The following is a 14,480-nucleotide window of genomic DNA, read 5'->3' as shown; positions in this document are numbered from 1 at the left end:
GAAGTAAATTGAGATATTTTACGTATTTGTTACATAATACTATGCTTTATTCACAAATCTTACTTCAGAATCAAACCTCTTCTACCAAGTACAGCCATTTAAAATTAATGGTCAACAGAGAGATGGTATACAGATTACACATGAAGGTTCAACACCAGGTCAGTAGTGACTGAGCAAAATAAAAATGCCATGGCACTTGGTGGCCTGCATGAAGTAAGCTGGTGGTGTCAGTCCAGTCCTCAATGGACTTTGTTCATTAGAAAGGAAGAACAAATGCCACCACCTGGCACTAACTGGCACCCCTGTTGTCACTGTCAGCAGCTAGGCCAAGGTTATAACAGCCCCAGGAATGGGTCCTTCCAGGTCACCGTTGAGGCACAACAGGGGAGCGGCATGGGAGAGAGCCAGCTCCAGTGTCACGGGCAGTTCAGCTCCCTGACCTCCACTAGGCCTGCACCAAACAACATCAGCCTGACAAGGACTTTGCACACAACCCACCCCACCCATGCAAGTATCTGCATGGCACAAATCCCTTCAGGAACAGATCCTAAACCTCTGCAGGGTACAGAAGAGGTATAAATCTGGCACCTTTTTCAGTTAAAAAATATAGCATGTGTGAAGGCACTTAAGAGCAAAATGCCTAAGAAAGTTCCAATTTAACCGACTGACAAAATTTCGTTGTACAAAAGGCTTCTGCTTGTTTTCCTTAATGTACAAGATGCTGACCATATCTGCAACAGAAGGGGAACTATCATCTGTCACATCAGCAGAAACCATAATGCAGAACAAAGCAAATTAAACAGCACAACTCAGTATGCTTTCCTGGTTTTCTTGTATATGAATAGTTGCTAAATGCCACTAAAGAAAGCATTAATGAGTGTGTAGTACTTTGGTATGGAGACTTGTCTTCAATCTGCCTTTCTAAAGACTAACTAATTATGTGGAAGGATCATATTCCAAGTTCACCTGTAACACCTCAATAGTTCAACACCTCTTGTTCTATTGAGTCTGCCAGTATGCCCATTACAGAAGCAGGTCACAAAATTAACAACCACAAAGACCAGAAGAATATGAAATGTACTGAGAAGTAGCCAGTAATCAGAGGGCAGTGGAGATGGGAATTTAAATGAATGCAACACAAAAAAAATCTAAAAACGTTGACTGCTATAAAACCCCAAACCAATAAACATACATCGTAACAACTGATTAAGAGAAAAAATCTGATATAGAAACAGGATTGGAATATGGCATTTTATTTTCACATTTAAATTGTCATTATAAACTAAAAAATATGTATCTATTAAAGAAAAGTTTGTATACTTATATTACTTTGTGCATATATCTCCTACTGCAAATGTTTTGCTAAATTCACATAATGGGAAAATAACATCCCTTAATTTTTAAGAGAGTGATCAACACAAATGTATCAAAATACCACCTATATCCTCACAAAATATGCAACATTTCTATACACACATCTAAAATCCAAAGCCTTTTTGGCTAACTTCCTGAGCAGTATGTAAAATATTAATTGTTTAATGCTCCTTAAAATATCAACAGTCAGGCTCTAGGCACACACAAAAATAGCCTTAATCCTTAAGTGAAATGTAACTCCTAAACAACTCATATCATTCCTGACAGTAAACTAAGAGGTCATCCTTTGTCTTGGTTCCACAGTGAAATGTAGGAAAAAAGTGCTATTTTGGACATTATGAAAAATCACAATATGCATTTAATAGCATTTGTTTTCCTGAAATTATTTCATACTGCTGCTCATTTGTGCCCAAAAGACAATACCGGTTAAGACTGGCTAAAAATCGGATGCATTCCTAAACATTTCAGTAATTGCATAAATACTCTGAGACATATACCCTCCTCTAGCTCAACTGATCCTGTGAGAGGATGAAATAGATGTTAACGGATGACAGCCTGGCATTCTGCCTGTTTTATGCTTAGGACTTACAGAAAATTCCAAGAGGGATGTGGGAAATCAAGAGATTTCATATAAATATACCTTCTACACTTTCAGTGTAGTTTTCTGAAAATTGAGATATTTTTCTTTTTGGTCATGGAGAGTTCCGCAATTGCTGGGTTCTGTAATAAGCTCTGTGGGGCTGCCATAGAAAGAAAAGTTAGTCAAGGGCATATACTTATAAATCACCCTGGTCTTGGAGAAATGGAGAGCATTGTAAGAGAATTCTCCATTTCTCTTTTTCTTCTGAACATGGAGAGAAGATCTGAAGATGTTTTTTCTGTCTTACAAAAAAATCTTATGCTGCAATCAGATAGGACACTATTCCTTTATTGCCAAGTATTATCAGCATCTCCAAAAGCTAAAATCTATGTAACAAATCTGTGGGTTTTTTAAAAAAATAATAACCAAAAACCAACTAAACCAAGCACCCCAAACCACCAAAACCCCACATAACAATCAAAAACATCCATCAAATACCCCTCCCCCCAAACAAATAACAACAACAAAGAAACCTACCAAAAACCCCCAACACCCCGCCCCCAAAAACCCCACATAAACAAAACAAACACACAAACCCAACAAACAAATGGAAAGATACCGGCATATTTGTTTACCAGACAGGAGAAAGAGCAGGTGCTGGCAAGCAAGAAGCAGAGACTCAACTCTCAAGCACCTAATCTATTTCCAAGGCTACAAGCATGACTATGTCATAGAGGTACCTCATGGAGATGTAACCTGGCCAAGATTTAACTAACTGCTTACTTCTTTGTAGCAACATATCCCAAACAAAGCAAATCAAATGAAAGGAAAGGTCAGAAGTAACAAATAACTCTCTGTAACACACAGCGATGTATGATGTATAGTTTAGGGAACCAATTATACATTTTCTAACAAGTGAATGAATTTCAGTCACAAGTACCTTTCTTCCTGAGTGTACAGCTTTTCAGCCAAAGTGACTGAAAAAAAATCAGAAAGATGAACAGAAAAAATAATAGAAAGATAGGGAAAAAAATTACCCAAATAAAATTTGATTTCATCTAGAGTTTAAAAATATCAGTTTTGGACATATTTTGCAAATGATATTTCAATTTCACAAATAAGTAACTTGGCTGAAGTGCAGTGAATGCCAAGCTTGTACAGACAGCTTACATAACTGTATATGTGATGCCCCAACTTGCAGCATTCCGAAGTGGAGGAGGTCTAGATTTACACAGTGGAATGAATGGAAGTGGATGTCTAATGTTAGCATTTAGCTGAATACCAAATAATATGAAGTCCCATTACAACAAATTTACATGCAACACCAATGAATACATTCATATTGTATATTTGTTCTTTTCTTTATTTTTCTTCTCTCTTTCTGTTACTTACACTTCTCTCTTTCTCATTTCCAACAGCAGGCCCACTGTAGTTAACTCCACCTGCAATGAGCGGAAATTGAAAAGTCCAGCACTTTGCAGTACAGGACTGTTCACATCCAAACCCTTTCCATCTCCTCACTCTTCTGTTTTATGTTGTTCTTTGCCTTTACATTTCCACTTACTCCTTGAATATAACTCTATTTCAAAACACCACCCTTTTCTATTCAGTTTGTTTATTATACAAATTTACCATCCTTTTTTACCTCCCCATTTTCTCTTGCTCCTGATTAAATTCTCTCTTGAAAGCATACATTTCTCTCCGTCAGTTTTATGATGCAGCTGGTGCAATCTTTTTCTCCTTAATTCTGCTGAAGCCTGAAAACAGCTTGCTGCAAAAGGTCTTATTTAGTGTTCTGTTTTCATAGCACTTCCACTAGAGTTCTTAGGAATGCTGATTTAGAACATATCTTGGCCAATCATATCTTTAAAAATAAATATTGGAATTTTGGCAAACACAAATCAATGATATATGAAGAAACTGACTTTTGCATAGGCACCTGTATTAGGACAGCACAAGTTCTCTCCCCTCTTATCCACTGAACTCAAAACTATTAACTCTCCCATTTTCTAAAAAACAGTGGTCTGTAAACAATTAATGAGAACATATTGTTCCATGATTTCTACATAAGACGTTCCAGCAAAGTCTATAGGGAATTCTATTTCAAAGACATACAGCTCTGCAAACAGATTTCACTCAGTTGATGTAATTTACTGTAGTATACATTTGCTTGAAATATTTTCACATATAAACAGTTTCTCAAAAAAAATAAAATCTTTGTGTGGTTATCATTGTTTCTCTAAATGTTAGTGCAAATATTGCATGCAATATCTTTCTTTCTGTTATTTTAATAATATATTAATTATTAATTAAAATATGCCTAAATTATGGAGATTACTAGATACTTTTGAAGTTTTATTTTTAATACTGTAACAGCTGCTACAGCACTGGTAATGCCTTTTTTCTCAACCAGGTCTGAATAAGGAGTTTATTTTCATAAGCACATAGAATTGCTTTACGAATTGTAGTGGAACATGATGACATTCTTCAAGCCATGGAATAATCTGTAGTTTAAATTACTCTCAATGGATGTTAATTAACAATATTTTGCCTCCACTGACATCGTTGTTTTAATCTTCCTCCTTATTCCAAGTACTCATGTGAGAGAGTAATATAAACTGAATTTTCAAAAATTGGCTATGGCTACAAGGAAACTAGTATTCTAAATAAAACACACAGATTTCTGAATAAGAAAATTCTGTGAAAGTGTTGCTAATTCTTTACTTTTTTCAATGCACTGCTAATTTTAATTGCTAATGTCCCAGTATTCTAGTGGGTATATCTAAAAAAAAAGACTTCTGGTGCAGTAGTGTGTATATACTACCTAGAGTATAATATTTATTAGAGGTTTCCATACATTAAACAAAACAGTTAAGCTGGTGTTTCTTGTATCACCTTTCCATTTCCATAAATATTCCTACAGAGAGAGTGGTTTGTGCAATTAAAAGGAGAAGTCTGGCTTGCTGACAGACACTTCCAACAACAGTACTTGAACAGCTTATATAATACACTGAAAGAAAACAATAACAGGTTTAATGTAACTTCCTAAACAAACTAAAGTAATTTCTCCTTGGCCACCAGTGGAACTCTTTCCAAAAGTTAAGTGTCTTTTCTTCACAAAGATGGTATCAGTGTAGGGCATTGTGCCTTATTAATACATGTCTTCTCTATTGCCATAACTTCTCTGTGCCTCTAGACTGTGCTGCATTTGTTTATATTCGTGCTGCCACTGCACTTGAGTATCTGGCCTCAGTTCTTGTGCATGGTCTCTCCTTTCAGTTTATTCCAGTTGCTTTCAGTTAATTCCAATTAATTACCAAATACAGTTCATTGTACAAATATTGTACAAAATCCCCCAAACAATGTGCACTGAAGTAAGCAATGCTTTTCAAAGCCAGCTGGTGCTTCATTCTTCTTCCAGACCGAAAAATATGAAAAGAAACAACAGAGCACCTGTTTCACCACTCAGCCAGGACCTGAAATGTAGTATTTATTTTCATTTTCCATCTTGTTTAGAAAAGCAAAACCAGTACTGCACTGCTGACATGCACAAATGATCAAGGAAAAATGCGCTAGCAGGGAAGTCTTAGGATTTCCAAAATGCACTTCTCTGGCAAGCTCTCAAATCAAAAAGCTGACTGGCAGAAATTTACCCTCACCTAGTAATACTAGATGTATTTTCCAGGAAGGAAAGAGAAGACAACACACATCAATGTCTTTAAACAGCACTTTTCATGAAAATACAGTCCTTAATTTTGTTAAACTCTGTTTTATACAGTTCACATATAGTGAAATCCCTAAACTGTCCTTCTCCAAAAGATCCTTATTTCTAACAAATCTTCTGGAAAAATATTTGCTGAACAGTTCTCAGTGTTATAGCTAACAGATACCACCAGCTTTGGACTGAGACTAGCTTCCAAATCTCTCTCAAACAAGTGTACACTTTCAATGTATAATGCACACTAAATAATCTAACCTCTGAAAACTATGCAAGTGCATAAAGCCTATTGCTCTTAACCTCCTGTTGTAGTGGGAATAATAATTTAAGACTTGCTTATTTATAAACAGCTTTCTCTTTACCTTTTACATTTGAAGTTTATTTTAGGAGTACCATAATTTCACCTGAGACCAACAAAATGTAATATGCTACCCATCCACCCATTTGACAGCTCATTATTTTGACAGTAGACCGAACTGCAATTTAAATTTTTTGCCTTCTTTTGATCTAATTGTTTTTCCCCCATGAATGTCTTCATTCAAAAAAAAAAAAAAAAAACAAAACAAAAAAAAAACCAAACAAACAAAAAACAAAACAAAAAAACCCAGGAAACCCCTCACAAAACAAAGAGAAAAAACAAAAACAAAAAAACACCAACAACTGAAACCTGTAGCAAATGGATTGCTTGTAAAGATGTTTTTCCTCTAAAGGATTGCTTCAGAGGGGGGAAAAAAATAAATGTAATGTGAATGCCTATCTTTTTTAGAAGTGTCACTCTGAAGGATAACCTCACTTATGAATACCATGGATTAATGAACCAGAAATATGACTCCTAAAAAGAGTAATTTTTTTATGGAAGGAGTTTGCTTGTTGAAAACTAAGTGACCAGGGGTAACGAAAACAAATTAGGTAAATGTGAAATCACCTGAGGAACATCTGTAAGTAGACAAACTGCTTCATAGACTGACTTTGTAATAATAATCAAAATTGCCCTTAAAATTATATTGTCTTTTAGCCATACTAAAATATGTATTACCCTATGTAGCAGATTCATGCATAAATAAAATACAAATATATGTATTTTCCTAATCTTTACTTAAATATCTTTCCAATCTTTGCTTGGCCACTATTTACTAGCAACAACAGAGCAATGAGCCTAAGCATAACAATTAAACAAAGTAGTTTTTTGGTAATTGGCAGAAGAACAATGTTTTTGAATACTTTTTATGTGTCAGCCTCAGCAGACAAAACATGCAGCGTATCTACAAACACTTCTTTCCAGCAAACATTTATATAGCAAACAGCTGTATTCAAACACTGAAGAACAGCAGACAGTGATGACTGGAAGGTGATTTTACTGAAATTTCAGAGCAAGAATTTTTTTTCTAATTTGGCATGCTTTTTTATGATATTGATTCCCTGTGGCCTTTATAATCATTCATGCTGCTTACAATCTTAAATCATTGGGTTTCCAAGGGATACAGAACAAGCAGTCTTAAATTCAGCCTGCCTTATTTCTGTGAATAGTCCCATAAACCCTGACTGAACTACTCACATATACAAGGCCCATGACAACTCTTCATAAATGAATTTGTCTGTCAAGCAAACTCAATTACTTGAAGCTTACTCTTTAATAAGCATGTGGTTTTAAATGACCATGATCCAGATAAAATTAAAATTAAAATGTAAATTTAAAATCCAGATTTTAAATTTATATTTAAAAAATTATTGCATTTTTGTGCAGCAGTAGAAGTGTAGATCCTCCATAAAAATTGTATACATCCATCTAAATTGGCAATTCATCAAAATAATTCACAATTAAGAGCAATGTAACAACACTTATGTCAAGCTAAATTAGTGTATATACTTGTAGCAGAGGCAGAACAGCTGTTATTCTGTTTGCATAAACTTCCAGCAGAATGTGTCTGGCAAAGTTAAGCACGAACATTTCTGCTTCATAAAAAATAGTTCCAAGACTGAAAAAATGCAGAGGGCCAAATGTCTCTTTAATAGGACCACTCAAGTGAGTAAGCATTGTTCAGTCAAATAAGGACCAGGCCATCACAGCTGTACTCTATTCTCAATCCTGTGCATAAATTAGAGTTTTTAATATGCTCATGAAACCAATATTAGAACCAAACAAGGAAATGGCACAATCCAAAAGACACCTTCTGTCTGCCACCCCCAGTGACACTGTGTGATGTTTTATTCTCCAAGCTGCACTGCAGACTTTGCCAGACTGCATACAGAATCGGAAGAAAAAACAACACTGAACTTTTTTAAACACAGAGCACAAAGAACAACATTTTGACATCTACAGCTAGTCTATGAAAGTCATTATGGAAAGCCTCAACTGTGCTAAATGTACAAAGCTGTTAAAATTACTGTTTAAAGAAACTGATTTTAAATTAAAATGTATCAGGTTTTTAAAATCTACACTTTGATTTAAGTTGATATAACAGGTTTATTACTAAGCTCAACAGCAAGTGATCTAAGACAGCAACTTAGAACTGTAAAACAATGTACGACCACTAACACACTACTGTTATCTCATGATTATGTAGCAATGCTCAGACTTCCTTATCTTTTTCAATTATTTCAGTTTTGAAACTGGAGCAACTAATATATTTAGCACAATTTACCATAAATGTAACACCTGTGATTTCCCTCATTAAAAGCAAAATTGACAGGATCATGGGTTGAAAGGGCAGGTATGGACTACAAACCAGCTAGTTAACATAAACCATTATACTGCTGTACTAATTAAGCTCATTTCTATTCACCAGATGATTACTTCAATCAATATTTACTCCTGTGTGCATCTTCAGCTACAAAGCATACAATTTCGCAGTGCAGACCTTAATTTCTGGGAGCTCACTGCACCACTTTTGAGGCAGGAATTTAGTGGATAACTTGGCAATCTTTCACTCATTTGAACTGTTTTCCTGTATCAGGTAACGTGTGCACGCTACGGCAGACCCTGGGTCCTGGAATTGTTTAATAAAGCCCAGTACTGTTGAAGGTATACCTTACCCACATGTTTTTGAGGAGGTAAACATCACTATGATATACAGCCATACCTTCCATAGCACCCTAAAGACTTTCCACAAATTATCACAAGTACATTTTAAACAGGAATTACGACTTCCAGAATTCTTGTCTACTCAGAACATTTTTTTCCTTGACAGATTCACTCCTCAAATGCCAAAAATAGTTTTTAACCATAAAACACAATTTAAATGACTTCTACTACTGCACTGTCAAATTAGAAAAATCATACCAACTTACTGCTTGCCACTGGATTTGTAAAAGACCAACAGTGGAAGTCAGATATTTTCTATACCACAAAAGATAAATTATTCCCAGCCAGTGCACACGGTATTTTTGTAGTTTTTAAATTAGCTGTCACCAGACTTCCATCTATGAAAAACAAATGTAACTTAAAAAACTAATTTTATTATAAAAAAACTCTTATATAATATCTACATGCTATTAAATCATATTATCTATTGATGAACTTTCATTATGTACTCTCCTTTGATCCCCAACACTGTAGCACATTACAATTAAAGACAAATGGAAGATACCGTACAGAATGTAAGTATGATCTAATGCAAAGTAAAAGTATTTCTGAGGTACAAATGGACATTCATGCTTTCCCTTTTACTTTTGTTCATTCTAGAGGTGTGTCGCTGTTTATTGACTATATACATCTGTATTTTTATTATGTGACACAGTTTATTACTGACTCATGATTTTCAAAGCATTTACTGACATTTATTAAATTTTACCTGTGAACACCTAACACCAGAAACTCGTGCTTTATTACATATCAAGGAATCCCAATGAAGTCAAATAGCATTATTCAATTAAGGAATTGCTAGATGCACTACACTGTGAGGACAAATTGGTTTTACAATGGTGGAGTAAGGTAGTAAGTCCTTTCTTTAAATACTCAGTGCCATCAATTTATTTTAGAATATTAATGTTACATATTACAAATAGAGACATTTACTTTTCCTGAAATAAACTGCAAAATAATTTTCCTTTGAAGTTAATGAGTCTATAAAGATTCCCTGCACTCATCTACTCAACTGAGGAGAACTTCTAAGCGAGCCAGTGTCTTTGTATGTGTTACTTAATAAGCTCGTTTAGAAATACAGCCTATAGAATTTGTCTGATCACTTTTCTAATTCCTTACAAATATTTCAGTCATGCCAAGAAAATGGAATAGCTACATAACATCATGCAACATGCCTTATTGCTCATCCTGACACCAACAAGAAAAAACTACACAGAAAACTCACTTAACTTGGCTTCAGGGTGTTGTGGTGCTCCTTTTCTTTAAAATGTAACAAAAAAGCTTTTAGTGAGATTTTCAACTAAAAGTTTAAATATTACTTTTGTAATAAGTGGAGTACTTGGGTACTAATGTCACTTTCACAACTCAAATAGTTGCAATCGCAAACATTACTTTTGTATGTGTAAGAGTAGTATGTTCTCAGCACAAAAGTAGATATTTTGACACTTTTTTTGCCACAACCTTCCACATTTGTGTAACAACTCCATTATACACAGAATTGACTAACTTTTAATAGCTTTAAACTTTACAAATCATTTCAGTAAGAAATAAAGTACAAGGAAAAATGTAAGTCTTCATTTTCATTTAAATAGCACAATCATTTTAGCGCTTTTTCTCTTCTTTTTCTAAAAGAACATACTGAAGTACACATTCTATATTCTTAACTCCCTCACAGGATGTTGCCAGGAGTGGGACAGATGGAAGGAAGACTGTGATGAACACTCACTGTAAATTTCTTTTACACCTATGTTTGCTTCTATAAAATACTGGTATAAAAGTCATCAACTCCAAAAAATTCCATTTTCCATTCAGAGGGAAACATCAGGACCTACCATATCAACAAATGCTCAGCATCCTGTATATTGTTCTGCTGTGATTCAGTATGGCTACATATACTTAATGGGGTTGAAATCAAGGTTTGAAGTGCAGAAAATTATTATTTTGGATAGAACATGACCAATTACTGTAACAACAGCTGAAAATGTTAGCTTGGCATCCACAGGATACGACAACTGACAGTCTACGTGACTGTCCAGTGCTCTGGAATTCAGCAGGCAGTAACACAGGTTGGGTATTTTCAGGCACTTGTTGGCCTCCATCTCCAGTGTGGAGCAGTAATGCACCACAGCATCCCCTACACATCCCAGGTATGTTGTGCTAACTGCACCAACTGCAGCTTGGAAGGATCACAGCGCAGCTGGGAAAGTTTGGGGGAACAGCTCACATGTTCAAGACTGAGTGCTTCCTCCTTCAAACCAAGTGCAAATACAGTTGAAAACAACTACACTCTTACAAGAAGGCTCACAGCTCTCTAAAAGCACCAATTCATGGGAGCTTACAATCTCTGAACTGTGACACTTGTTTATTTCCATTATTTGGAAAGCCACAAAGACAGATGCTCCATTAACATGTAATGCTCCTTTTTAATTGAGGTGGTATGAAGCACTGCTCTTGCCTGGACACACACCTGTTGTAAAACTTCACTTTACTGACCTCTTGCACATGAGTTTCAAACGAGATTAAAAGTCGCCTGTTTGTTTCTCTCCTCTATCCATCTCAGCCCTTTTCCCCCCACCTGTAAATTCCCTGTTGAGTAAGCATAAATACAATGCAAGTACTAATTTGCATTCTAGGGACAGAGCTGCACCTCTTCACAGTGGCTGAAAGCACAGCTGAAGGGGTGGCAGAGATGGCTATGGAGCTGGGGCAGATCCAGCAGGAGATGTAACCAGATGTGCAGCAAGATCTGCTTCCCTCTCCCTGCCCAGCACAGCTAGACCACCGTGGGCCTTGTTTAGAAGGAAAGTGTCTGAGGAGATGGAGGACATGACTCCTCACCCTTGTGCAGGCCACAGCTTGCGAGGATGAACTGCCCAAAGAAAGGGGAGTTGGGGCTCCTGACCAGGGGGCCACTGGATGGGCACGTTTTGAAAAACAACCCCTGAGACAATGACTGGCTTTACTCAAATTGGAGGCGCTCTGGTGCGCAGAAAAACAAAGAACGAAAAAACCCAAACAAAAAACACAAACACTACCAAAACCCACAAAAACACATACTCAAATAGAAAACTTCCAATCCAAGCTGAAAAGCTGCAACAGGGGCCACTTTACAGAACTGAGTGTTTTCGTTTGTTTCCTGTTGCTCTTAAGAAAAACAAACATCGTTTAGCAAGTTATTGCCAGATGCCCTACAACCAACACCCTAACAAAAAATGCTGGGGGCAAAGACGGTCTTTTAAAGTCGATCTGCGCAAATGTCATAGCTACAATTCCTTTAAAGCCAATTACACACGTGTGATTTGTTAGTGCTGTTAACACATGCTGTTACAGGAGATGACATCAAACAAGCTGAAATTCTAGCTAGAAGTTCTTTATAGCATATGTGTCCCGTCCTTAAACGGAAGATCAAGAAATCTGCATGCAGTGCCGCTGTCAACCCCGAGCGCGTCCCACTCCCCATAAGCCATTCTCCTCCGTTCCAATACCCTGGCAGAGACTACTTTTTGTCCCTTTTACCAAGCCATGGGTGAGGCAAGCAACCGCTCTGCCAAACTGGGTGATAAAGAGCAAGGTGGAAGATGGGGTATGGAGGAGCTGTGTAAACCCCGCGGACGCCCGAGGCTGACAGGGATTGCTCTTGCCCCGGTGTCGGCGCTCGCCTTGTCCGGGGATGGGGCGCAGGGGAGCCTGGTCCTGGGAGACACGGAAACAACGCATTCCCATGTCCTCCGCAGCCCTACACACCCACTCGGGTGCCCGGCGTGCCAGCACGCAGCCTCTCTCCAGCACCACCGGACAAGCAGCTCTCCATGGCTGAGGGTGTCCCGTCGGTGGCGATACTCTGTTCTCCGGCGGGACCCTACCGAGTGCGGCTGCAAGAAGCCCTGGAGAAGTCTCTCCCGCCCTCCACGATCGGGCTGCGCAGGCAGCACATGCTCGAGGACCCGAAGAGACCTGCGGGCACGGGGAGGGGGTACCCGGGCAGCGCAACCCTTGACGCCCAATTATCAACCCATGGGAAATAGGGGCCTCCAGGCGACATGCCGGTTAGGGAACAAAGTCCAGATAACTTTTGGGGAGAAAAGCGCAAACCCTCTCCGTGATGGCAGCGACCCGAGACCAAGCGCCAGCGGATTTCGCCTTATGGGACAATCTGCCGCGCCCCGCGGGCAGCTGCAGGTGGAGACCTCACGGCACAGACACTGACAACCACCTGAGCCTCCCTTCTGCCTACCCGCCACGGGCCAGGGCGGCGCTGGGCTCCCCAGGACAGGTACGCGAGGGCCGTTCGCCCACCATCTGCTGCGGAAGGCTCCTCGCTCTGGGTCGCGGCCCCCGCCGGTGCAGGAATCATACCGTCAAGTAGCCACGCCGGTGGGCGGGCACGACCTATCAACTTTCTCCCCCGGACCCTCTCCCCTAGTACGAAACCCCTTCTCCAGCTCGTTCCCCAGCACCTTTCCCAAAGGAGAGCCGTCCCCCGGCCCGCTTACCTCGCATGGTGTTGGTTCCCCGCTCCGAGCAGTCATGAAGCTAGGAGCCCAGGAACTGCACCGCACAAATCCCGTCTCAGCACCCGCGAAGGTGGCAGCCGCCGCAGCTCTCCTCCGCCGGGAAAACCATACCTCCGGGACGGCTCCGCGGGCTCCCCGCCGCCGGGCGCGCTGCTCCGGGGCGGCCGCCCCGCGACTGCCCGCGGCGGAGCTTCTGCGGGGGGCGCCTGGGCGGCCGAGCGGCGGCGAGGGGCTGAGCAGGGGGGGGGAGGAGGAAAGGAGTTACGTTAGAAAAAAACAGGAAAAACACGCGGAGGCAGAAGAGAGGGGGGTGCCGCGTGGATGGCAGAGCATGTGCGCTTTCACATGACAACGGCGCCCCTCAGCAGCTCCCCGGTGCGGATTTCCACTGCGCAGACACAGCAATGCAGGGAGCGAAAATGAGACCCAGTGAAAAAGCGGCAAAGAGGCTTATAGCGGGCGGTGGGCGGTGCCGCCGCCGCCGCCGCCCCGCCCGCTGTCAGCGCCGCTGCCAATCGCCGCGGCCCGTCGGGCTCCGCCGCCGCGGGTCGCCCTGTGTGCCGCCGCCGCCCGGCCCGGCCCGGCCCGGCCCGGCCCGGCCGCGCGGGCTCCGTGGGATCCACGCCGCAACTTGTGCTCGCCCTGGAGCGCCGGTGGGTCCTGCCCGGCAGGCGAGGCTGGGCGTGGTGGTGCAAGGATGGGACCGGCGTGCAGAGCTCTGGAGCTTGTGGAGAAAGGCAGCGGGCGCAGAGAATCACCCCGTGTGGCGTTGTTAGTGAGGAGGCGGTGTCTCCGGGGAGAAGGCGAAAGCGCTCAGTCACCACGGTGTGACCATCATCGGGAAACTTCATTTTCCGACAGGAATGGGAAAGTTTGGTGGTGAGTCATTTTCTCATTAAAGAGTGATTCTGGACGTCGAAAGCAATTTGTTTTCTGGTGTAAGACTAGCACAAGGTTCTGCGGAAACCGGTGTGTTCTGCGGCCAGCAGGATTTTCACGACTCACAACTCTCCCTCTGATTAACTGATAGACAAACTGATGTTTGTCCCCGAAAAAAACAAAAACCCAAACAACCCCCCCCAAACAAACAAAAGAAACAAAAAAGGCAACAAAAACCACCCAAACAGACAAAAAGATTACGAGATCCTTTCAATTACGGTTTTGTTTTATGTGGTTTTTTTTTTTTTTTTTTTTTTTTTCCTGCATGATAGA

At 40.3% G+C, this 14,480-nt stretch overlaps 1 protein-coding gene across 2 annotated transcripts in view; it reads right to left on the bottom strand.

The window, feature by feature from the left end:
* The window catches only part of RORB (RAR related orphan receptor B), a 131,938-nt gene extending 118,552 nt beyond the window's left edge, over positions 1 to 13,386 (bottom strand). For both annotated transcript variants that reach the window (XM_068177425.1, XM_068177424.1), the window contains exon 1: positions 13,248 to 13,386. In XM_068177425.1, coding sequence (XP_068033526.1) covers positions 13,248 to 13,254 — 7 coding nt within the window. In that variant the 5' untranslated portion in view covers positions 13,255 to 13,386. The remainder of the gene's footprint in view (positions 1 to 13,247) is intronic.
* Positions 13,387 to 14,480: the final 1,094 nt, after the last annotated feature.

This window comes from Anomalospiza imberbis, chromosome Z (genome assembly GCF_031753505.1).
Source record: "Anomalospiza imberbis isolate Cuckoo-Finch-1a 21T00152 chromosome Z, ASM3175350v1, whole genome shotgun sequence".
Taxonomy (NCBI): Eukaryota; Metazoa; Chordata; class Aves; order Passeriformes; family Viduidae; genus Anomalospiza; species Anomalospiza imberbis.
The sequence above is the reverse complement of the archived record's forward strand: the minus strand, read 5'-3'. Positions and strand labels throughout refer to the sequence as shown.